Below are 26,664 nucleotides of genomic sequence, written 5' to 3' on the forward strand. Positions count from 1 at the left end.
ACCTTGCAATCCCTTATATTTCAATACATTGCAACTGAGATATTTAATCATGAATGATATAATGCTAGTCTACCTCATATAAGACACTATTCCACGAAAAATAGCATGTCAATAATAATGGGTTGTTCATGAGATGAAAGGAAGAGCTCAAAAATAGTTCACATAACAGCCATCTTTAACAAATTTTATTACTGGACCAACTTAAACCTAGGAAACATCTGTGACAATTGTCCAATGCAGTCTGGACTACTCACAAAGAGCCTGATTTTTTAAAAATCTTATTCTGGCATTGCTTCTTTTAAAGTTCATGGACTGAAACTAGAGATGGAGTTTACTTATTTTATAGTTAGTTCTATTATCCCAACAAAAATAGATACTTAAAGTCAAGAGTTAGCTATTATTAAAAAAAAATAACCAGTAATCAAATGTCAATAATATCATTGCCCAAATCAAACAATAACCAGAATTCTCTGAATATTGTTACTGGAGCATTTAGTAAAATATATTATGACTATAAAGATAAAAATGTTCTTTTTCTCAAATTTCAAAAACAGTGAACATAGACATATTCTGAGGGGGAAATTATAGATTTTTATGATAAAGAATAATCAAATAAAAAACAAAGACATTTTAAACTAATTAAGATATTTCAATGTTAAGAAGAATGTATTAGCATATATATGTCAAGACACCTAAACCATCACAGTATCATCTATCTGCCTTCCTAACTCTGAAAGAAAAACAATTTATTTTCATCATTCAGTTTTTATTTGAAGTCTTGCCTTTTCAAATGATGAGAATCAGTGTTTTCCTAAGTGCCACCTTTCCTGGATTTGGACATGTTCCTCATGCGCTGCTATTGCCTAATGCACTTTCCAACCTTCATGTCCTTATTTTCAGTCCCTCCACTTAGCGTTTTAATATATATTTGATGATAATACTTTATGGTCTAGAATTCAGGGATTATGAACTCAAAAGCCATCAGAGATATGGAAGAAAATGTTAATTTATAAAGCAACCAAGAGTAAGGGAACATAAAGGAGCAGACCTGTGGTGAACTGCACAGCAGATACCTACTCTGAAACATTCGAACTTTTTTTTTTTTTAAATAAACACAAAACTAGCCTGAGAAGACAGGTTAAGAGTCAAGGCTTCAGCCCAATGGCTGCCACGTCACAACTTTCAGTCTAGATCAGTGGTTCTCAAGACTGGCTGCACATTAGAGTCACTGCATGAGAAACAAACAAACAATAAATAAATATATACACATGTCTAAGCCCCTTCTCCAGAAATCTGGATCAATGCATCTAGGGTGGGGCTCAGAGTGTGGTATTTTTTAACAAGTGATAATAATATCTGCCAACTTTGAGAATTTCTAGAACAAAGTCAAGATTTTAAATTTAATAAGCATTTTATTGTATCAAATGAAGAATACTTATGCTTTTCTGCTGAGATTTTAATTCCTACAGGAACAGGATCATAATTTACGTATTTACAATAAGGCCAATTCATGGAGCTGTTTTTCAGATGCCACTGAGAAGTTCCCCCACATCATCTTAGGTCACATAACCATTTGTAAGATTGTTAGCTGAGGTTAGGGATAGACGCGGGCACCCCAGAATGTAACATCTGTAGCTATGTATATTAGTAAAGGTTCTTCAGGGACACAGAACCAGTAGGATGTGTGTGTGTGTTTGTATCATCTTTTCTTTTGAGTTAAATGCATAAGCAAACTTAAACGGAGCTGTGTAATACATGATACAAGGCTGTCATAGGCTAAATCTCTGTAAAGGCCAGCACAGGAGTAACAACATTGTTGTGTTCTGGTGCTTACCTAATAGATTTGTTTTGATAAAAGGGAGGCACTTCAGAAAATACATGTCACAGAGCACTTGATTTTCTGTCTTACACTTGATCCATCCCCAATCATCCCATATCCACCCAGTTACAATGCAAGAAATTAAGAGTAATCCTAGACTTCCCCTCTTTCCTTCAACCAGCACAATATATCCTGTTCCATCTACCTCTAAAAAATTTCTTTAATCTATCCACTTCTCTGCATCTCTACCATCAGCATCCCAGGTCATCATCATTTCTTGTTTGGTTTATAGCAACAATCTGCTAACTGGTTTCAGATCATTTCATTGCTCCGCTTAAATCTTTTATTTTCTTCTCATTATCTTTAGAATAAGACTCAAAAAAAACATGACCTATGAGGTCTTGATTGATCTGGCCCTAGCAACATTTGAAATCTTACACCAAGCAGCTCCACTGTTTACACGCAGTGTCCCAGCCCCACCAGCCTTCTCTAGTTCCTTGAACTGCCAAACTTTTTCTTGCCACAGTGTTTTTGTGCTTGCTGTTCCCTTTGTCTAGATGCCTCTTTACACATCTGACTCCTTTTCATGTTTCCTGCTATTCTCTATTAAATAGCCCTTTTAATTTCCCTCATAATGCTAATTTCAACTCATCATCTCACTTATTAATTTTTATGCTATCTACTTTTTCTGCTGGTAAATAAGCTCCAGGCAGAGATGGGGATCTTGTCTGTCCTAACCTTCCATGCATTGCCAGTGCCTAGAACCATGCCATACACAGAACAGATGCTCAATGAATATTTTTGAATATCTAAGTGAATGAATAAATACTTCAAGTTCTGACACTTTACCACATCTGTAAATAATAGAATAATCTGTATGTTTTGATTTTACTAAGAGCACGATTCTGCTGCAGAGTGCTGATGTACTTAACTAGAGTACTCTCAATAAATGTTTTCAGTTGTCATCAACACAGCTCTCATTCATCTATTGATTGAAACATTTGTTAAATGTCTGCTTTATGTCCGATTATAGGATAGGATAATACAATGCACACATACCTCATCAATCTATGACACATCTTAGGTCACATTAATATTAGTACTTGAATATTTCTATTTCTACCTTCCCGAATCTGCTCATTCGAGAACTCAAATGCCTTGACTCTTCCTACCGCTTCAGCCATAAGAAGGATCTTAAATAAACCCCAACATCGATTTGAACCGTAACACCCCAATATACTCTGCTACTCTAAGCTTTACAATTACCATCACTGCCGATCTGATTATCTCACACAAGCTTCTGATCAGCATTAATGCTCTCAACCTTAACAGTACAGCAGTATGTCAGTAGCCTTGCAATATTTCATCTCACCATATTCAGTTCAATTGGAAGAGGGTAGGGTTCCATAGTAGGATGCATTGGGAATCTATATTAGTAAGAGTAGACTCTCACTTATACCAAGTAGACTCCACACTGTATAAGATTCAAAACAATAGAAGTGTATTTCTTGATCATGTGACAGTACTAGATGGAATAACAGGTTGGTGGTATAGCATTTTCCCATACAGCCATTCAGGGACCTAGAGAGATGAAGTTTCTGCCATCTTCAGTATGTGGCTTCTAAAGTTGCCTGGGAGAGGTCTACATTATAGGTGAAGGCAAAAAGAAAATGGAGGAGCACCGTGTGAGAGTTTTATGAGCCAGGTCTGGAAGTAGCACTATCACCTCCTACCATATCCTGTGGGATACGACTCAGTCGTGTGGTAATACTTAAAGACAAGGAGAGCCGGGAAATGTGATACCTACTTGGAAAGTCACTTTCTAATAACAATTCATAAACTTTCAAAGGATAATTGTCTACGCCAGCCATAGCCCATATGTTTTAGAATGTAGTGGACAGGTCTTCTCATTCACACAAAGAGCCTTTACATGTCTCCAGGATCTACACATGCTTCTAGGGTAGTTAGATTTGGACTGGTTTCAGGACTGGACACCATACCAAACCCAGACCTGTAATTCCACTCTGATCTTTAGTTCATGTTGCTGAATCTAAAAAATCAGCAAGGGTTCAACGTTCTTCTTGTCACTTGGCTTTTCGATTTTTCTAAGAATCCAAAGTAATAAGTAATATCTGTATGTTTAATACTTTGGACAAAGTACAATTTTCCACTCCTATCTCCCCAAAGAAACTCCTCAATCCTCTAAAAATCACTAAGAACAATTGCATTTTTTTCTGGTAATCATGTTCCTTAAATTTATCATTCAGTCATACTTCATACCTTAATTCCAACCCTTCTGGGATCCTAGCTAGAAATTTGAGACAAGCCTCAATATTTGTTGTATTTACATAGGCATAGGAGCTAAAGAAAGAATTCTCAATGAGAGGTAAAATTTGAGCAAACACTGAACTCACTCACTCACTCATTCATTCATTCATTCATCCATCAAATATGTATAGCTCTGAGGTTCAGAGAAAGAGACTTTCTGATTTATAAACCAGATATAATATTCTTTGAGTAGACTGTAAACCTTATGGTAGGCGTTATTTGCTAATCTCTTGGTAATCTTCATAGAATTGATTACGAAACCTATTTCACTAAAAATTTAAAAGTAAATTTAGAGTTTAAAAATACTTGGAGAATTTGCACCCTGATTTTATTGATAAAGATCTCTTAAAGTTGAAATTAGAATTAAGATTAGAACTAATGAAAATAGACTGTAAGTATTTTTAAGGTGAATTCAGGAAACAACCAAAAAATAGGCTGAAAATAAGTATTTTTTAGAATTGTAACCACAAGCAAGAGTCCTCATTTCATGAAACTCAGTCTTCAGAGCACTGATTAAACAATGACATTTGGGAAAGTTGACAAGTGGCAACCCTCCAGCCCCACTCTCTGAACGAAAGCTTGGATAGGCTTGGTCTCACTGGCTGGAGTTTGAGTGGCCGCTTCAGAAGGTAGAACTATGTCTTGCTTGTATCTGTGGTTCATGCCACTAGAGTACTAACACCACTATGTTCCAAGAAGAGATGCCTAGGGTCAGTTTGCAGGAATGTGTCCAAATATGCTGTGAAACTGAAGAAACCTGAGAGTCAAAGCCAAGACAGCCAAGAATCCAGGCAAGACTATACCAAGAAACCTGGGTCACAATCGAGAATAGGGAAATGATGACCATTATCTCATGAATTTGGTTATCCTTGTTCTAGGTGAGGTATAAAGTGGGATGAAGCGGTGCATTTAAAGAACCTGGGACAGAGCAGACAGCAAGCAAATTGTCTTTAAAAATTTGCTAAAATAGAAATTAATTGTACCAGAGACAATTTCTCTTTCACTGAGAAAATAAAGGCAATCAGAAGAGAACTTTCACAAACCTCAAATAGATTTACCACTGGCCATGATCTGTACTATGTACCATGTTCTCCCTCCCATTATAAATGATCGGCCCATTCTCTCTCAATCCGATCTCTATCTGTACACTAGATCTCATTCTCTCCTTTCCTACTCAAGGATATTTTACTCCAGCAATGCTCCCTCCGTTTCCCTTCTATATTAATTCAATTTTTATATTTGTTCAAGACAAAAAACTTAGTGGCATCCTTAACCATTCTTTTTCTCCCATGCTACACACACATCAGCAAATATGGGTAATTATAGTTTAATATATATCCAGGACACAACCACTTCTCACCACCTTTAATGTTACAACCTGTGGTCCAAGCTATTATTCTTACCCTGAATCATGGGCCTAGGTGCCAAAATGGTCTGTTTCTATCTCTGTTTCCTTACAACCTATTCTTAGCACAACAGCCAGAGACATCCATTTAACCTAAGATTGATTTGGTCTTCAGAGTAAAGAATTTCTGGCAACCCTATTTAAAATTGTTAATCACCTCTCACATCCCAATCCCTATAATATATATATGTATATATATATACACATATATATATATTCCCTCCATCTATATCCTCTCTCTCTATATATATATTCCATATTCCCTCTATCTATATTTTTATAGCATCTCACATTTAAATGAAATATATAATTTACATATTCTAGATCACTGTAGATATTTTATAATTTAATGCAAATTATCTTTTTTGTTCAATTTTTTAAAATTTATTTTTAATTAAATTTATTGGGGCGACTGGTTAATAACATTCACATATAAATTTCAAGTTTACAATTCTATAACATATCATCAATATATTGCATTGTGTGCTCACCATCCAAATTCTAGTCTCCTTCCCTCACCATATATTTGACCCCTTTTACTCTCTTCATCATCCTCCCACCTTATTCCCCTCTGATAAACCCCAAACTGTTGTCTTTGTCTATGAATTTGTTTGTTCATTGGTTGCTTTCTGTTTTATATCCGATATGGGTGAAATTATATGGTTCTTATCATTTTCTGTCTGACTTATTTTGCTTAGTATGACACTCTCAAGATCCATCCATGTTGTCACAAATGACAGTAATTCATCCTTTCTTATGGCTGAGTAGTGTTCCAACACACACACACACACATATATATATATATATGCGCCACCACTTCTTTATCTAATCATCCATCAAAGGATACTTTGGTTGTTTCCCTGTCTTGGCTACCCTGAATAATACTGCAATGAATATAGGGGTACATGCATCTTTATAAATAAATGTTTTCAAAATTTTCCGGTAGATATCCAGAGAGGGACTGCTGGGTCTAACAGTAGCTCTATTCTTAATTTTTTGAGAAAACTCCATACTGTTTTCCATAGTGGCTGTACCAATTTACATGCCTACCAGCAGTGTATGAGGGTTTCTTTTACTCCACGTTCTCTCCAATACTTGTTATTTTTTGTCTTATTGATAATAGCCATTCTAACAGGTGTGAGGTGGCATCTCATTGTGGTTTTGACTTGTATTTCCTTTACAGCTAGTGAAGTTGAGCATCTTTTCACATATTTGTTGGCCATTTGTATGTCTTCTTAAGGAAAATGTCTGTTCAGGTCCTCTGCCCATTTTTTAATTGGATTGTTTGAATTTTTTTGTTGAGTTGTGTGAGTTCTTTATGTATTTTAGATGTTAGCCCCTTAATAGAAGGCATTGTTTGCAAATATCTTCTCTTACTCAATTGGTTGTCTTTTTGTTTTGTTGAGGGTTTCTTTGGCTATGTAGGAGCTTTTTAGTGTGATATAATCCCATTCATTTACTTTTGCTTTTATTTCTCTTGCTTTTGGGGTCAAGTTCACAAAAGCCTCTTTGACACCAACGTGTATAAGTTTAGTACGTATATTTTCTTCTATATATTTTATTGTTTATGTCTTATATTTAAGTCTCTGATCTATTTTGAATTAATTTTTGTGTATGGTATCAAATGGCAGTCTAGTTTTATTCTTTTGCATGTAGCTTTCCAATTCTCCCTGCACCATTTATTGAAAAGGCTTTCCTTTCTCTCTTGTATGTTTTGGCTCCTTTGGCTCCCTATATGTGTGGGTTGATTTCTGGGCTCTCAATTCTGTTCCACTGGTTCATGTATTTCTTTTTCTGGCAATATCATACTGTTTTGATTATTGTCACTTTATAATATAATTTTAAGTCAGGAAGTGTGATGCCTCTAGCTTTGTTCTTTTTTCTCAGGATCATTTTGGCTATTTGAGGTCTTTTGTGGTTCCATACAAATCTGATGATTTTTTTGTTCTATTACTTTGAAAAATGTCATTAGAATTTTGAGGGGGCACATTAAATCTGTGTATTGCTCTTGTTAATATGTCCATTTTAACTATGTTGAAATCCATGAACACAGAATATATTTCAATTTCTTTGTGTCTACTTCAATTATTTCAACAATGTCTTGTACTTTTCAGCGTATAGGTCTGTCATGCCCTCCATTAAATTTATTCCTAGGTTTTTAAATTCATTTTTGTTGCAATTGTAAATGGAATTGTTTTCTTCTTTTTCTGATGTTTCCTTATTGGTATATAAAAAAGCAATGGATTTTTGTACAATTTTTTGTATCCTGTAAGGTTACTGTATTTATTTTTTGTTTTTATTAGTCTTTTGGTGGAGTCTTTAGGGTTTTCTATATAGAGAGTCATGTCTCAAATGTAATTCTTATCTTCACTCCTCCATGGGTAATATATTTCTTTCCTTCTGACTTCTTTCAAGATTTTTCTCCTTTGATTTTTCTGATATTTGAATAAATATGCTTAGGTGTAGATTTTATGGTTTTTCTCATGCTTGGTATTCTTTGAGCTTCCTGAATCTGTGATTTGGTATCTGACATTAATTAGAGGAAATTTTCAGTCATTATTGCTTCAAGTATTGTTTCTGTTTCTTTCTTTTTTCTCCTTCTAGTGTTCCCATTATGTGTATGTTACATCTTTTGTAGTTGTCCCACAGCTCTTGAATATTTTATTTTTGTATTCTTTTTTCTCTTTGCTTCACAGTTTGGAAGTTTCTATCACCACATCCACAAACTCAGTAATTCTTTCCTTAGTATTGTTCAGTCTACTAATAAGCCTATCAAAGGCATTCTTCATTTTTGTCACAGTAGTTTTCTTCTGCAGTATTTTTTATTCTTTCTTAGAATTTCCATCTCTCTGCTTACAGTATCCACCTATTTTTGCATATTGTCTAATTTTTTCATGGAATCTCTTAGCAAATTAATCATTTTGTTTTTAAATTTCTTGTCTAATAATTTTGACATTCCTGCTATATTTGTTTCTAATGTTTGTTCAATCTCTTCGAACAGTGGTTTTTTGTTGTTGTTGTTCTTTTTGTCTTTTAATATCCTTTGAAATGACATGTTTAAAGACATACATGATGTATTTGGTAAAATGAACAGTGATAAATAGTTCTTTAGTAATGTAGTTGTAAGGTGTGGAGGGGACAAGAAGTATTCTATAGTCCTATGATGATTATGTTTCAGTCTTTAGGTGACTCTGTGCCCTTGGACTGTGGACTTCACCATTACTTCTAAGTTCTCCACCCTCCTGCCCTTAGGTAGGACAGGATGATTATAGGGAGCCAGATTCAGGTATTCCCCTTTCCCTGGATGGAAGGCTAGAGCTAACTGGAGTTAGATATTTCCTTCCCCCTGTTCAGATTAGGTTCTGACAAAACTCAGAAGGTCAGGCTCTGGTAAAAGTAGTTTTGTTTTCTGAGAGATTTCATTAAGAACAGAATGCTCTGGCATGTTTCAAAATGGTTCCTTTTTTTCTTTTTCTCTGCAGTAGAATGAGGAGATTTTTTCCCCCCAGTATTCACTGTGAGGAGTTGGAAGAGCTCCCAGAAGTAAAACTCATAGAAGTGTGGGAGCCCTCCTGTAACTGGGTCCCCATGGAGTTTTAAACTCACGTAATCATCTATATTGAGCTTCCAGCAATTTAGCAATTACAGCTCATATTTCCCTGCCCTGGCATTGGTTCCTATGAATATGTTTGCTCATGGATTTCTGCTCTGGTAAGTTGCGAGTCTCTGAACCTGCCTGTCTGTCTCCCCAATATTTAGGATAGTAGTTTGATTTGTGACCTCAGTTCTCTAACAGATCTAAGAAGAATTGTTGATTTTTCAATTTGTTCAGCTTTTAACATGTTAGAATGCTTACATGCTGGAGTAAAAACCCTCAATCTCAATAAAGTTACTTTTTATTTTTAATCTGGATACCCAGTTATTGCGACATAATTGTTGAAAATATTTCCCTTTACCACTAGATTGCTTAGATAATTTTGTTGAAAATCAAACCACCAGACAAGTATAGATCTATTTCTTAGGAGTATTCTGTTCTATTGTCAATTTTTTGTTGTCTCATGCTGTCGTGATTTTGCAGCATTATAATAAGTCTTTAAATCCTCTGGTTTTCTTCTCCTTGAAGAGTGCTTTAAATATATTAGATTCTTTGCATTGCCATACATTTTTAATCATTTGTAGATTTTTACAAATAAATCTACTAAGACTATGATTGAGATTGCATTGAATCTATAGATCAATTTTGAGGGAGTTAACATTATAAATATAGTGAATCTTCTAATTCATGAACATGGTGTTTTTCTTCATTTACATAGCTTTTTAGTTTATCTCAAGAATGTTTTGTTGTTTTCAGTACAGAGATCTTATACATCTACTGTTTAATTTATCCTAGAGTACTATATGCGATGATATGATTGCAAATGGAATATTTTTATACTTTATTTTCCAACTTCACTGCAAGCATATAAAAGTACAATAGGGTTTTTTTTTTTTTGTATTAGTCTATATCCTGCAACATTATCAAGTTTAGTTATTATTTCAGTATTTTTATAGATTCCTTAGGATTTTCTTTATCAACAAACATATCACCTGTGACTTGAAAGGAATTTTATTTCTTCCTTTCTGATCTTTATAATTTTTTAAATTTCTTGTCATATTCCAATAAGATTTCCAACCAATACTGAATAGAAATGATGACTGTTGATATTTTTTGCAGTGTTTCTATTATATGAGGATATAGTCAACATTTTACCAATGTGTATGATATTAGCTGTAGATTTTTACATATGTTCTTTATCAGATTAAGGAAATCCCTTTTTAGTTCTTGTTTGCTAAGACATTTTATCATATATGGGTGTTGAATTTTTTCAAATGCTTTTTCCATATTCATTGAAATGATCATATTATTTTTTTCTTTATTCTGTTAACACAGTAATTTATAGATTCATTTTAAATGTTAAAACCAATGGGCATTCCTAAGAGAAACTGTGCTTAGTCAAGATTTAACATGCTTTTTATGATAATATTTTGTTAGTTATTATTATTATTTTTTTTTTTTGCAAAGAATACTGGTCTTCAGTTTCTTTTTTCTTTCTTTCTTTCTTTTTTTTTTTTCCCCAATGTCTTACTCATTGTCTCATAACGGAATTTGGGAGCATGTTGTCCTCTTTTTTCCAAAATATTTAGTGTAACACTGAAGTTATTTCTTCATTAATGTTTCTTAAAATTTGTCAGTGAAACCTTCTGTGCCCATAGTTTATTTTGTCATAAAACTTTTTAAACCAATTCGATTTACTTAGATACAGGGCTATTGGTCGTATGACTTTGGAAGTTACTGAACTTTTATGAACCTATAAATTTGTATCTTTCACAAATTTGGCCACTCTTTCTTATTCTCTTTTTCTTCTTTCTCTTTAATCTTGCCATATTTTCTTCTTTCTTTCCTTTGGGACACCAATTATATGTATACTAGATAGAACTTATAACATTATGCTTTAAGTCCCAGAGTCTCTTTTTATGCTTTTAAATTCTTTTCCTCTCTATTCTTCAGATTATTGCAACTGACCTAGATCAGTTTCACTGATTATTTCCCTTGAAACTATCATTCAATTATTTAGTGATATTTTTATTGAAGATGTGGCATTTTTCAAATCCAGAAATTTATCTTTCCTTTTGAATGTTTATCTGCCTGCTCTGATATCCTATCTTTGCAGTCACTGGGAGTATATTTTCCTTTACCTTAATTTACCTCATTGAGTAGAATTTCTTAAAGTTCTTCTATGCTAATTTTGGTATTGGCATTGGTTTTTGCTGATTGTCCTTTCTCTTGAGAAAGGGTCATATTTTCCTGATTCTTTATATATTGAGTGAATTTGTTTTGTATACTAGACATGAATGATATGCTGTGGACACTGTTATATTCATCTGACTTTAATTTGACTGGGTTCAATGTGCAAATTCTCTAGTATCTCAAACCTCAGTTCAGTTATTTTATCCTCAGCTAGAGTCTGTTTCACACATGCATGTTTCAGTGGCTAGGCAGATAAGTTTGTAAAGTTTATATAGAGAATCTGGGCTTCCACTCTCTGGCTCTCCACTTTCTGGAACTGCTCCTTACTTTCTGATGATCATCACTCTGTATTTTGGTGTTTCAAATCAAAAAGCCTGTGGTTTTCCATTAGAGTTTCAGTCATCCCACATGACTGCTCACTAGAGTTTGCTCCTTCCATCATAAACACAAATTCTACCACAGTTTCAGTGACCACGTCTACATATGACAATGGCGGGCATAATGAAAGAGGCATCTCCTTTTATTCATCAACAAGGTTGCCAGAAGCCTTTCCTTATGCCAGCACTATGTCACACACTCATCCTAAAATCAATTGCCAGCAAAGACAATGATATCCTATGTTTGGTTCAGGGAGTTATATGGCCAGGAGGATAAATTCGCCAAATAAATTAAAGACTATGTTACAAAGGAAGAGGCTGGCAATCGTTCTTGAATAGTTCATGATACATAAACTTCCGCATTGCAAAATACCAAGAGATACTTTTCACATATATTAACACAGAAATGATGAGCCTCAGAATTGTGTAATGTGGTATTATTAAAATTAGTTACTAGATAATTTTATGAAAATAGGATTGGGAAATTTATGAAGTGAAATCAGTTTCATTTCTATCTAACTGCAGTCACTTAAATATGAGTGAGATTAGTGTTGGTTAAGAATTCAAAGTATGGACACCCTAAGCATGGATTACAAGAAACAAGGAGAGAATTCTAGGAGTATCTAAAGTAACATATGCTTATATTGAGAAAAATATATGAACAAAGGGAAATCATTAGACTAATATTTTCTAAAAAGTATATGGTAAATTTTCTTTAAAAAAAAGTTAAGAACATGTATTAAAAATGAGAAGCACAAGGTGATGATAAAAGCAAATTTCTCTGTTTAAAATGTTTTCCTATAAGAGGACATGACTAAATGGGCCAGGATGAAGTCTAGTTAGTTGAAGAGTGAGATTAATATTAATTAAGTCATTTTTCCACATAGAAGAAAAACAAGTCAAGGATTATTTCTTGGGATAAATTCCTAGAAATCACCTAGTAAAAGAGTATAATATTTCTCTGCTTATTCATGCAGTTTTTTGGTAATTTCTTTTCAATTGATTCCTGCTGCCTGAGAACTTTCAACTGTGAATCATTCCAGTGCCATCAAGGGCTCAAATATTTTGCAAATAAAAGTAATCAAACAGAGTAGTCTCACCCATCAGGATCGTTTTTGATGTCTTATCTTTAATCAAGTATCAAGGACTTGGCTTCCAATCCCTTCCCATCCTAAAGTACCTCAATTTATGCCAAAATTTTTATAGAAACTTCATAAGATTTTTAAAAAATTTAGTCCGTGTTTCCTTTATCTTCATTCCCATTTACTCACTACAATTCTCATTATATTAGCATCTTTCTAAAACAATTTTATATTCTGTTTGCTGCAAAAGATTGGTATAGTGAAAAAATATATTGGTAAGTTGTGCATACAGCTTCTGCAGGTTCTGTAATTAATTAGCTGGATAAGCCTGAACAAGTGATTTTGCCCCTTATGAACCCCAGTTGCCTCAGTTGCAACTATAGAGAAAAAATGTAAATAGAGTTTGGTATTAGATGGACCTTTCAGTTTCATCATTCCACAATTCCGCAATTGTCCCATGAAATAATTTAAGTGATAAGATCAGACTTTCAATATTAAATACCATTTGTTCCTACTACTGCTGTAGTGCACTGCTAGCAAAACACAACTTTCATTATTCTGGGTCTTACAGGTTAGAGAATTTTAGAGCCAAAGGGATCTGTTCCCTTGTCTAACTATTAGCCTTAGGCCGCATAAGTATTAATGTCAGAACCAGAAAGCTAATCTAGAGTTCCTAAATTTCAGGTTTAGTGCTCTTCTCTCTTTCCTATTATCTTGAAAATATAATAATTACAACCAATATAAGCCTGGCAAATATTATGAATTATTCTTTCCTCTCTCTATGACATTATAGAAGATACTATTAGTGGAGATAATTAGAACATGAGTTATTAAGCATTTATCATTCTGCATCTCACTGGCGTCCTGGATAGAGTCAGTATTTTCCAGCAATATTAAAGTTTCAAAAGAGAAGGCTGAAAAACTATATTTTCCTATCAGACACAGTTTGATAAAATATACTATTTTTTCAGAAAATTAACCCAAAATAATATTCAACAGCTCGTAGCACACACAACCACACAACATCTGCTGAGGCAAAGACTGATTTGAATTTCAAAATATTGTTCAATTTAAATCACATTACCTTCACATTCTATAAATATTAAATCTTTTTAAAGAAAAAAATTATTTAAACTTAACTAAAAGATTCCCTTCTAAAACAGAAGCATGTTATTTTTGCTAATTTTAATAATAGTCATATGATTGGGCTGAAAATAAAGTATTACAAGAAAATAAAATGATTTATGTAAGCAGTCTTCATAATGTCACTTTTGTAAAATGTGACATTATTAAGGGGGCAACCATTCTCTTTTTTTGGGGCACCTACCCAAACTACTAGCTCCTTCCGCAGGCACCTCACACACTCAGAATTGAGAACAGTGCCTCACCACTTGTCCCACCAAAAAAGCAAGTGTTTGGATTTAGGTCCTCAGTCTTGCAGCTACTTGATGAAAGGCAGAGATCAGATCAAACTGCTCTCCATTTGCATGCCCTCATAGCTGCTCTCTCCTTCCTGGCTTCACCTGGCCCTAGTAGGGAGTGGCCTATGTGATAAAATATTTCACTTTCCCCTCTTCCTCTCTCAGCTATAATTTACTTCCAGCTTCTACTCTTTCTTGATGGAAGTTTGGGGTATACAGCTTTCCCTTCCCCCTAAACCAACATAAAGCCGGCTACTCAGTTAAGTAGCTTTGGAGAAATTACTTGGTAAAAAAGACAATTCAAACAAGAAAAAAAGGATTCCCTCCAAATGACAGAAGCAAATATTTTTCAGACAAAAAAAATGATATAAATGAAGCTGGCTCCCAAAACTTTATACAGCAATTAATTTCTTCCTAAAACATTTATCTACTGTCATATGGATACAGTCTTGTGTGTGTATTTTCAGGAGGCCTAAAAGGGTAGTGTTTATCAATAAAACATTCCTAAGTACTAAAACTAATTACATTTTGTATTGCTAAATCTGGAAGTTGCTTTATTTTTTTTTTTAAAGGTGAGGTTTCTATCTTTACCAAATATGTGGCTTCCTTGCTGTCTGTATTTGCCTTGCTTATTTACCAAAAGATAAACTAGTTACCTTTTCCCTCCTGGCTTTGCTAGTTATAATTTTTTTTAACCTGAGGACAATTTTATTTTGGATTTTGATAATGAGAGATCCTGTCCCTAGGTTTACTGTGTTTGATTTAAAAGTTTACTTAATTTTAAAATGCATTAACCAAAAAGCAACTGACAAACTTAGAATACAAAAACAGAATTCAAATAGCAGCAGAGTTTGTTACCTAAATTTTAACTCTTAAGAATATACAGGGATTTCTTTTTTCTTTATGGCCCTCTTTGTTCTCTAAAATAGTGATTCGACATCACGCCTCAGGTCTTTAGCGGTCAGACTGAGATCTTGTGTTAAGAATCCCTATTGAAGGAAGTTCCAAAGGCTCACTCAAGTAGGACACTGAAAAGTTTTTTTGCCACTAATTATGTAGAACCTATGTGCAGCCATCCAGCCTTCAGTTTCTAAACAAAAGAACCAAATTATTTTTCATGTTGGCACAATATCAGCTCAAGAGTCAGGTCTTGGTCCCAAGAGAAAGAAGGAAAAAGATAACCTGACACATAGAGCACAGCTCCCAAATTAGAAAAATAGACTGTCTTTACTATTAGTGTTGAAATATCGATAATCAAACAGAAGAGGCAGTTTTGTAGAACAAATGTCTGCATTTAGGAAAGGAATGAAGAAGCAGAGGATACACTTCTATTTGAGTATGTATTCAGAACCCCAGATTTCCTGGAAGAAATAATAAAATTAAGCACCCGAAATAGAAAAATACTAAAAGACACCAATGAAAAGTATCATTGTCCTAATCCCTTAGATCCTTTCAACTCAGATCCCCCCAAACTTTGCTAACTGGCATTTCTAAGTTCAAAGTACTCAATTTGGGTACCCAGTGCTCTTCTATCCACAGGATTGTGTTGGAAGATGAAAATAAGTCCTGGCCCTGCCACATGGTCAGGTCACTTCACCTTCCTGGACTTCGGTATAGACGCCGAAGGTCAATACTCCTTCTCTATCTTGTCTGTTGATGGTGAAACACTCACATGTCTATTCTTGTAATGTTTCAATTTCTCTGATAAACCAAATATTAGTTGTCTTTCAATGACAATGGGCTACTTTTTTGTTTGTTTTACTAAGTAATTCTTTAACTAAAGATATTTCTATCAATCTAGAAGTCAACCTCTAAAACAGAATCCAGCATTTAATTCATATAAATAACACTAGTTTGTTATAAGTAAATGTCGAACTTGTTTAGGTATTCGGAGCAAGGTGGTTGAAAGATGTAAATTTCTCATTATAAGATAAATAAGTACTAGGCATATAATGTACAGCATGGTGACTATGGTGAACACATTAATGCTGCTGTATGATACATAGGAAAGTTGTTAAGAGAGTAGATCCTAAGAGTTCTCATCATAAAGAGAAATATATTTTTAAAATTTTCTTTTTATTGTATATGAGATGATGGATGTTAACTAATTCTGCTGTGGTAATCATTTCACAATATACGTAAATCAAATCATTATGGTGTAAGTCTTAAACTTACACAGTGATAAATATTGATTATTTCTTAGTAAAAGTGGGAAAAAAATAAAATAATGAAAATGGACCACTTTAGCTCTTGGCCATCTTCCTAATAAATGTTGTAGAGTTCAAATAAGTTTTTTGATCAATTCTAAATTATCTGTCAGGCTTTACATTTCAGTGATTCAAGACTAGATGTCTAACTAGATGTATGTGTGTGTGAATTGTGACAAAAATGAAATAAATGAACAAAGTGATTTCCCATAATTTCTAAATGCAGAAGATATGAGATTAAAATATTTCTCATGTATATTTCCTTATTTTAAACACATAGATAAAACAGTAAAAACAGTACCAGCTAAGTAAATAAATTCAGAAAATATTACTATCTTGTGCTATACAATAGAAATAATGTACCCTGATCCACCCATAAATGAACATGACTTTGGTTAAAGGCACAACAGTATTCCTCACAAGTTAGTCAATAAAATAACTCTAAGCCCTTCTTCCTCTGCTTATAAAATGTAAATATATCAAACCAAAGTATCTAAATCTCCACTGATAACTGAACCAGGGGATATGAAAGCCAGAATGGTATGGACAAGAAGGAGCCATTATTGATCCTGAAGCTGAAATTAATTTTAAAATGATGATGTTAGTTTTGAACTGTTATCCTGAGAGAGCTTCCTTATCCTTTAGCTAGGGTTCAGGTGATTTGAGATGCTCTCCTAATTTACAGATATCCTGATATGTTCCCAACCATAAGGAAATGCTCTTCTAAAGGCACACATTGAAATAAACTCCGAGAATTTTCCAAACAACACGGTAAAGGCCCTGGAGATTCTTAAATGTTCCTGTTCTTCCTCCCTGTGCCACAGCCTCAGAGGGGTCACGGTTGTTTTTGCAAGTGTATTATTACATCTTTTAAGTATGTAAAGGCTGAAATTCTTGCAATTTATTAGTTTAATGCATACATAGTATCTCATCTCTACTCATCATGTTATTCTGGACAGCTTGCTTCACCTTCCCAGCCATTTTTCCCCCTTCTTTTTTCCCCCCTTTTTCTTTTTTTCCCTTTTTAAAAATTTCTACCTGTAAAGTAATGGCAATGGAACTAAGAAAGTTAAATTCTTTTCTAAAATTTTATCATTGATCAGGTAAGACATAAAAGAGAAAGCCTTGATCTGAACTATTCTAGGCCATGTTGATTTCTTTAAGAAGTTATTTGTCTGTGAAATTTGTGAAATTGTCTAGACAGTGATTAACCCACAAAATTATCTATATATGTATTTCATCTTAGTAGTTTTGGTACTATACCCAGTTTTTATGCCTAACTGTACACTTCAAGGCTACCTGCATCTCCATTTTTAAAGAATTGTATTTAGATAGAAACGAAGTAGTCTAGAAAATAATACAATTAATTTCCCTTTTCCTTTTTATAATAAACTATAAACAAAGGTTAAATATAATGTTTATTCACACAAAAATAATGATTTTAAAGATTAGTAAAGATTTATATTAGGAAACATTTACATTTGCATAGTAAACTGAAAAGAAGAAAGTTAATTTTAATATAGAGCTTTTACTATAGCTTTCCACAAATGTATGTCATTTATGACCATCATTTCTACTTTACTAAATTTTTTGTAAAATTATTTATTAAAAATATTTCATTGAACATTTAGCAGTCCAAATATTTTACTTTTTGATTTTTGACCTCAAAATCATTCACTAAATTTAAAAAAACCTCTGCAATAATCAATCAAAACTCAATACTAGATTATAGATTTTTGAGGGCAAATGCTATGTGTTATAATCTTTGTACAGCTCAAAGAATATAGCACATCAAGTAAGCACTAGATGTTCCACATGAACTTTGTATTCAGTTACACTCCTATCTTGCATATATACAGAACCCATATTATTATGTACCGGTTCTTTACTGTGGAAGATGTGTACTGTAGCTGGTGTCCTGACTGGGACACAGAATTCACCCTGATTGATTCCGATGAAGAACTTGAACAAAGTTACCAGTTACAGAGGTGATAGGAATAGGTGAGGAAGAGATGATGGCAGCTGATCAGCAATAGAGAGGAAGGGTTACCACTCCTCAAGCTTAAGAGTCAAGGGGAGGAAATATTGTTGCAAGGGTTCCAGTGGTAGCTGGAGCTCTGGAGGAGGGGTTACCTGGCGAGAAGTGTTAATCTGGGGACAGACAGCCACTGTCAGGAAAGTGACACTGAAACAAAGAGAAGATGAGGAAGGGACACCCAGAGTTTCTCCTTCTGTGCTCTGATATTCTGAAGCTTTCATTTTCCCACCAGCAAAACCAATGACAAACCATTTGTCCAAGGGACAGTGGTGACGCAGAGATGTCAGCACCAGAGCTGAGCAGAGAAGGGCAGAAAATGCATCTGGGGACCAATCCAGGAAAATCCAGCACCACAAATATATTGTATTGTCTCAACACAATCATGTTTTTGTTCATAATAATTCATAGGTAATAAATCTTGTCAAAGTCCATTTAACAGAGGCAAAATTTGTCAAGTAAGGAGAATGGGTATTATGTCAAATCATATTTGATCATATGTATGTTTTAATAGGAGGCACACAGGACAGCAGATGGATTAGGGAACTCGTTGGGAAGTAATTACATAATAAGCTAGAAAGCATAAAATATGCATCCAGGAGTCTGAGAGCAGAAAGAAAGATGAACAAGTCTGGTTGAGTTGGCAGAAAGGACGCAGCTCAAATCTCCAGACTGCAGTAGAAACTGAGTGATTGTGCTAGGGGAACAAAACAGGAAAAGATCTAGTCTTGATCCTTCATAAAGCCAGAGAATAGAAGTCAGTTTCCTTCAGCTCTTTTTGTAGAGTAGGACAACCAGAAAGAAATTTCAGGGCCTTTTTCTCCTTCCAAATCTCTCCAATTGCTTTCTGAGTCCTAGGATAACCCTATTTTGTCCATCATTAATAATAATGTGTCTGAAATCATTCATTTACTTATTCGTTCATGCTTTCTATAAGGTAAATTGCTCGTATTTACCGGTAAAATAATGCACCATGCACAATGACTAAGTGTGGCATAATAGGTACCGATAAACATTAGTTAAATAAAAACCAGGTAACTGGATAGATGAAGAAATGAACACAGAATAAATGCCTGTTGTTGTAAGACACTGCAACCTTAAAGAAAACATTACGACCTGCTGATTCAATCACAAACATAAATAAATATTGTGACTGATATCAGAATGTTTAAATTTTTGGTCTAGGATATAGGACTTGAAGTAGGAGGTGCAGCGCTACAAAGGAGCACAGAGGACAAACAGAACCCTTCGCAAACTTCACAGCTTTGTCAAAGAAAGGTTCTGTTTACCATCTGTTGGGAGGTGACAAATAGCAGCTTTGTGGAAATATATTTGTTGTGTTTGGTGCCCAAACTGCAGAGTTTAGTTTCCAGGAATTTTTGGTGATTTATTGAATGATTTAAACATTGTTACATATAGCATTTTTTCCCATCAAATGATCCTTTTCACCATCTTGGCCATTTTTCCCTCTCAATAATTGATTATTGAGTATATTTGAATGCTAAGGAATAGAAACTCTACCTTAGTGTCAAATTTTGAAAGAAAAATATTATTTAAGTCAATACTTATGCTTTGAAATATTACACTGCTTTATGGAAATTTAATATTAGAATACTGAAAGCAGAATAAAAATAAATCTACTTTTCTAGAAGATGTTACAAATTTTCTGTAGGAGAACTTATAAATTAAGATTATATAGAATAAATCCTTGAATATTCTGAAAAAACATGCTATCTATTACTTTCTAATTGTGTTCATTTCACAAGCTTTGATATAATAGCCCCCTTTGCCAAATATGTATTAGCATTTATTTAGGTAATCAACTGGTAATTAACAATTCAACACTAAACTATTTTTTAAAATTTTCTATAGCTAATTTATTGCAGCAAAAAAAAAAAATATGGCTAATTTTTTATTTATTTTCTACAACCAAAGCTTCCTAACTCTATTTATCACTTTCAGCCTGGCACCTGAGATATATTAGAGAGATGAGTGGTCAACGATAAGGAGAAGAGGAGCAGGGAGGGAAAAAAGAGAAAATAGACAGGATAAGTATTTTTTTAAAAATTAGGACAACACCCTGTACAGTTTAGAACCTGAGTTCTAAACTCTTTTCTACCCCTGATTGACTTGGGCATCAGTTCATTCATCTATAAAGTGAATAAGCTGGATTCAATTATTGCTAAGATTCCCACTGGCTCTGAAGTATTGCACTATTCTATGTGAGGTAAGACCTCTTTTCCTTTCATTTGAAACCTCTAGTTAAAAAAAAAAATAAGATATCACTATTTCATTTGCCCCAGATGTCACTGGTCATTAGCTGCACCTTGGGAAGACCACAAGTGCCATCAGTGCCTTAAAACTGGCATCTTCCATATCCAAAAGAGATAATGGGCTGCATAGTCATACTCACATACTCATAAGAGCTGCACTGCAGGTTTCAAAAATGAGGCCTGCCCATGTCTATTTTGCAGAACAGCCTAGCTGACTTTTGACCTGATTTAGTTATTATCTGAAGCAGCTTACTGACACTGCCAATAACATCACACATAATAGAACACACATCTTGTAACTGAACCAGGAGTAGTGCCCAGTAACATAAAAAGTCCAGGAAATACATACTTAAAATGTAAATTGCTCGAACAGAATAGCTACCTAAGTCTCTGGAAGTACATATTCAAATGGCTTTTTCGGGGTTAAATAGCCACATTGTAGGATTCTTCAATGGCTGCTGCCATGGTCTTGCTTTTAAAAGCCTCAATCATTTCTCAAGACATCACTTTTAATAAAAGGCCACGTTTATTTTCCCCATTTGAGATTTAGCCTAATATTACTGGATTTGTTTAGGGCATAGAAAGAAAGCATGGCTTCCAGAGATTAGAGAAAAACAGCCTTTTAGAATTAGTAGGTACCACTCTAATCTGAAGCTTGTACTGTCCTTTTCAATCACTGCAGAGAAACAATTAATAAAGGAACCCATTAAGACCTGATTATTGCTGCTAAAAAAGGAAGGTAGAATTTCAGTCCTTTGAAGTAACTGAGAATGATTCAGGCCTCATTACAGAGATATAATCTACATTCATACATTTATGTTAGTGATTCAAATCTATTGGGAGAGATTGAATTCCGTTAAATAGTGCATCTTTCCTGTGGAACTTTTCTCAGGCTTTCTCTGGCTAACCTAAGAGGTGGCCTAACAATGCAAAGCAGTGGAGTATTTAGGGATTCAACTGTGCTTTAAAAGAAAGGCTGAACAGAAAAGAGAAAGAAGAATGAGATATAATCTAAAAAGCTATGTCAGCTTTTCCTTTGGGCTGTTTTGTAAATGCCCTTCCTGTCATCACGCTGTACAGAAAAGCAGAGAAAGGGCTCTAGAAATTTTAAACACTGCACCTGCTACAAACAAATTTTAACATGGAAGTTTCGAAGATGTGTTTTTCCCCATTTCAGACAGAATGAACAGAAAACTTTTTAAAGTTCTGAATAGCTTCTTCCATTGGAGCAGAAAGTTAGTGGATGAGGGGGGCGGGGCACAGGCTTCCTTTAGGGGTAGAAGTGGGATGTTTCTTGTGAGTTAAAAAAAATAAAAGGATCTCAAGCTGGCATCAATAGTGCCGATGCCCAGTGTAGAGAAACCTCAAAATAATAACTTCCTGTGTTGTGTAATTTTTCATAACGGAACTTGTATTGTATGGTTTCATCAAACTTAATTTTAAAAAATGTAGTTTTAATTAGTTGTCAATTCAAACATTTGGATTCTGCTGAACAATTGGGCTGAAACTCTGGTCCCTTATAAACACTACACTCTCTTTCAGGCATTTGTCAGCTCAAGTATAAAACTGTGAACTAGAAAATTGAAATTAGCACTGTGAGTTCATTTTTAAATATCCATGCTGTAATAAAAGAACAAGATTTGTTTGACGTATGCTCTTTATTTGCTAAGCTCTCCAATTAATAGTTACAGAAATCAGAGCTAATTATATTAAAATTTTTAAATGTGGTGCTTTACCACATTGTCGAAATCTTCCAAATAAGCATTGAAATGGGTTAAAAATAATGCAGTTAAAATCCCTGATTCTAGTATTAAATGGTTCTATTTCAAAGGCTCTGAATGCACAGGAAAATATAAGAGCACACACAAGTCATTTTTCAGGTCACTGAACAGCACTGTCTGACAATCATTCCTGATGCCCATCGCAAAAGCTAGATTTTTAACTTCTTTGTATTTTCGCCTTTTCACAAAGAATATTGAGGCCAAATGCACATTACTGGGATTCTGGCTTGTATATATAACACAAGCTATTATGATTAGCTCCATCCCAATCACAGTTGTAGAGTTCAAACTCCCACGCTCACCTTGAAGTGATCCCCTTCTTACAATAGCAGCCTATTAGATTGAACCATATGAAATTGCCACTTTTTATGGTAGACTACCCTAAAATATTGGCAATTTAATGTTTAAACAACACAAATGTCCAGCTGCTTTACAGAAAATAAATATTTTATACCAATACATTTTTAGGCGCTTTCAGGCACGCTTTCCCTGGTTTAAAGTAATTCCTAAAGAGATGATCCTGTAGAAACTGTCTCTTACTCAGACTCAAACGAATTTTCCACAGTATTTATTCTTTGTGCCTCTTAACTCTCGGCAAAGTCTTCGCAACTAGGGACTTGGTCCTATCTACACCTGGGTTTCGTGTAAGTTTCTATTAGTGACGAGGGTGTCGCGAGGTGGCGAATATGATGAAAAAGAGAAGCGAGCTGGCGGTGCAGTCATATTGTAAAATAGAGCCCTTTAAAAGTTAAATTTGAAGGCAAAAAGGAAAACGTCTCTTTATGGCAAAGTGTAAAGGAAAGTGCAAAGAAAACACAGAAGAATATTGGAGAAATTGTATGGTGAAATCATCGCAATCTCAATAAACTACATCGCTTTGAAGTGCACGCGTGATTCCGTAAACGGCTCATGTTAGCAATTAGAAATTCGTCACTTGGGTCCCGATTTCATTTGCGCCCAGAGAGGCAACTTTTAGGGGTGACAATAAATCTCCCTGAGCTTAAAAGGCAAAGAAAGCCAAAGTGTGAACTTTTTACTTCAGCAACGGAAGAGAGAAATCAGTGATTCATTAAAGCAGAGACCTCCTTGGAAGCTGGCAGAAGAGGAGAAAAGGAAGCTAATGATGTCTCCCTTTTCTGTGCTTGCTCGGACCAGTTTATAATCTGCTGGTTTGGAGGATTTGTCCTTAGCATCTTCTGCTTTCTACCCCAGCCCTCCCCTCCTTCTGGGAGAGGGGGGGGGGAGAAAAAAAAAAAGTCAGCTAAGCACCAGGCTCCAGGTGGCTCTCAAGTACTTCACTGCCAAAAGAAGGAAAAAAAAAAATCCTACTCTGGAAAACAAGTGAGAAAGGGGCTCCCCAGAGGGGATTGGTTCAGGCTGGAAGACAGCAAAATTTGGAAAGCCTGAGGATATAGCTCGCGCCGGTGGCCTGCGCAGCGAGCACAAGGACGCTTTTGCAGCAATTAGCTGGAGCTGGAGGCGCAGCGGGGCGGAGGCTGCGGCTGCGGTGGAGCAAAGAAGGGACCTAGCAGCCCCCCAGCTCCGCAGAGAGGCAACGTGCTCTCCTCTTGCTGCCCGGCTCTCCCTACTCTCGGCCCCCTCCCTCCTCCCTCTCCCTGGCGTTCCCAGCAGCCCAGGGTTTCAGATGTCCCACCGCCGTTTGACCCCCTCCCCCTGCTTCTCCACCCCTGCAAATGAGGTTTGACCAGCAGAGGCAGAGCCCACCTCTGGCTTAGAATCCCTGACATTTAGACTCCAGGCTTCAACCTGTTTACAAGCGGGCTTTCCAAAGAAAAGGGGTGGGGGGAATAGAGCCAAACAAAACACCAACCGCCATCCCCCCAAACAAGAAGTGACTTTCGGCCGGCTTCAAATCAACAGGCACCACCAAAAAGAGAAAGCGAGAGGGAGAAGAAAACAGCGGTGACTGGGCAGCTGCCTCCAGTTCTGACAACTCTAAAGGGACGCACTTTTAGAACTGGCTAGCAGGCTGGGACTCTGCGGAGAGGCACCAGTAAGTGCCAGCCGCAGACGGGCGAGATCTCTCCAGGAGCCTCCCACTGTTGACCCCTCTGGGTTTTGTTCACTGTGCTGTCATCTGTTTTTCAGACTTTGTTTGTTTGTTTGTTTGTTTTACATCTAACATGGTAAAGAAAGGAGTGAAGAAGAGAACAAAGTAACCCCTGGGGGAGTGAAGATCACTGGTGACCAACTCCACCACCGCCACCAAACAGCTCCTGCTACTGCGGCCACCCACGTCCACCATTCACCCGGAGAGTCGAGAGGCGCACAGCGGCAGCGGATCCGAGAAAGGCAGTCGGTCCTTCCAAGGAGTTATGGATGCTGGTGCATTCATTTCTGGCCACATCTGCACCCAGAGGGAGCTAACCAGCGGCCGCCACCTCCAGCTGTCTCCTTGCCTCGCACCAGGTCTTACCCTTCCAGTATGTTCCTTCTGATAAGACAATTTCCAGTGCAGAGAGTTTCAGTACAATGTGGAAATGGATACTGACACATTGTGCCTCAGCCTTTCCCCACCTGCCCAGCTGCTGCTGCTGCTGCTTCTTGTTGCTGTTCTTGGTGTCTTCTGTCCCTGTCACCTGCCAAGCCCTTGGTCAGGACATGGTGTCACCAGAGGCCACCAACAATTCCTCCTCCTCTTCGTCGTCCTCCTCCTTCTCCAATCCTTCCAGTGCGGGGAGGCATGTGCGGAGCTACAACCACCTCCAAGGAGATGTCCGCTGGAGGAAGCTATTCTCTTTCACCAAGTACTTTCTCAAGATTGAGAAGAACGGGAAGGTCAGCGGTACCAAGAAGGAGAACTGCCCGTACAGTAAGTAACAAATGTGCGCTCCCCTCCTTCCAATTATCCACCCCCACCCCACGAGGGGGGAAAATCTGTTCCAGATGTGGCCAGCTAAATATTTACGTCCCCAACCCCTGTAAAATGATTAAGTGGAATACTTTCACACTAAATCACAGCCCCCCCCAGCCCTGTGTATACATTGTGCAGCCGCACCCCTTCCCTATGGCATGCTCCCTCTATACCCACCCCCCCACTCCTTGCCACCCTATCCGCCTTCTCTGGCTTGTCACTCGCCTGACCACGCAGGGCGCCTGAGAGTTGTTGCAGTTCACTGATGCCCCTCTCTGTCCCAACCACCCTCCCAAGGTCTCCTTTCCCTCCCTTCTGGAAATGGCTCAAGTACACACGTTTTGTTTCTTTTTGCTAGCAATCTTATTAAGAGTTTTAGGACAGTTTCCTCAAGCTGAAAATAATTATCCGCTGTCAATTATAGGGGTTTTATGGGAACTTTATTTAAGAGAGAAAAGTCAATTCCACTGGCTCGCCACCCCCACTCGTTTACCCCACCACCTCTCTAGTTAGGAGCGAAACATTTTTCTGGTTTTAATTTTTTTTTGGGGGGGGGGTCCCTCATGTTGGCTTGAGTGATTGCAGTCCATGAAGTTAGCTTTCCGGCACCACCGCTGCTATTTGTCTTCTGCCTGCCTTCTCTCTTGGTAACATGATGCTCGTGTCTGCATTGTCAATAGCATATGCGCCGCTTTGTTGTGTCCTGTTGTACTCGTTTCTTCTGAAACCTCTCATATTGCAGAGCCATACTACTGCAGCATTGTAAACATCTGGGACTGGATTCACACAGACCTCACACAAATTTCATTGTCATTCTTTTATTTTCAAAGTAAAAGTCGTAAGTCTGTTTCCATGGCTATAATAGTTTATCCCATAGAATGAGGATTTTTCTCCTCACTGCAAATCATGCCTTGAATTTCTGGATTTCTTTCCTCTTTCCTTTCTTTCTTTTTCCTTCTTTAGCTCTGTTTCTTCTTTCTTGCCTGCTGGTCTGTGGGTTGGGTAGGAGGAGGGAGAACTAGAAGAGGAGTGGATATTGTGTCTCTTGAATCAGTCCAGCAAAGCCAGATTACTGTTGACTTCCTTTCCTAGTTACTTTCAAGTGGTGAGGCTTATTCATCCTCTATTGATTGCTATTTGAAAGGATCCTGAGGCTATGTAATGGCACACTGAAGATAGTAGGCAATGACATTTAAATGTATTTAATGACCATTTAGCATTATTTCAATGGTACTTTCAAGTCACCTTTTAAAGGGACCTTTTTGTGTCAGTT

The 26,664-nt window shown here is 36.2% G+C and overlaps 1 protein-coding gene and 1 long non-coding RNA gene across 2 annotated transcripts in view; one reads left to right on the plus strand and one right to left on the minus strand.

Annotated features, from left to right (window-relative positions):
* LOC118606590 overlaps positions 1-26,664 on the minus strand; it is a 314,651-nt gene that overhangs the window by 44,665 nt on the left and 243,322 nt on the right. The gene's annotated exons all lie outside the window — the stretch shown is intronic.
* FGF10 (fibroblast growth factor 10) overlaps positions 24,021-26,664 on the plus strand; it is a 74,495-nt gene continuing 71,851 nt past the window's right edge. Inside the window, exons 1-2 of the mRNA XM_016161118.2 lie at positions 24,021-24,530; positions 24,670-25,349. Coding sequence (XP_016016604.1) covers positions 25,010-25,349 — 340 coding nt within the window. The 5' untranslated portion in view covers positions 24,021-24,530; positions 24,670-25,009. The remainder of the gene's footprint in view (positions 24,531-24,669; positions 25,350-26,664) is intronic.

This window comes from Rousettus aegyptiacus, unplaced genomic scaffold (assembly GCF_014176215.1).
Source record: "Rousettus aegyptiacus isolate mRouAeg1 unplaced genomic scaffold, mRouAeg1.p scaffold_m13_p_8, whole genome shotgun sequence".
NCBI classification, from domain to species: domain Eukaryota; kingdom Metazoa; phylum Chordata; class Mammalia; order Chiroptera; family Pteropodidae; genus Rousettus; species Rousettus aegyptiacus.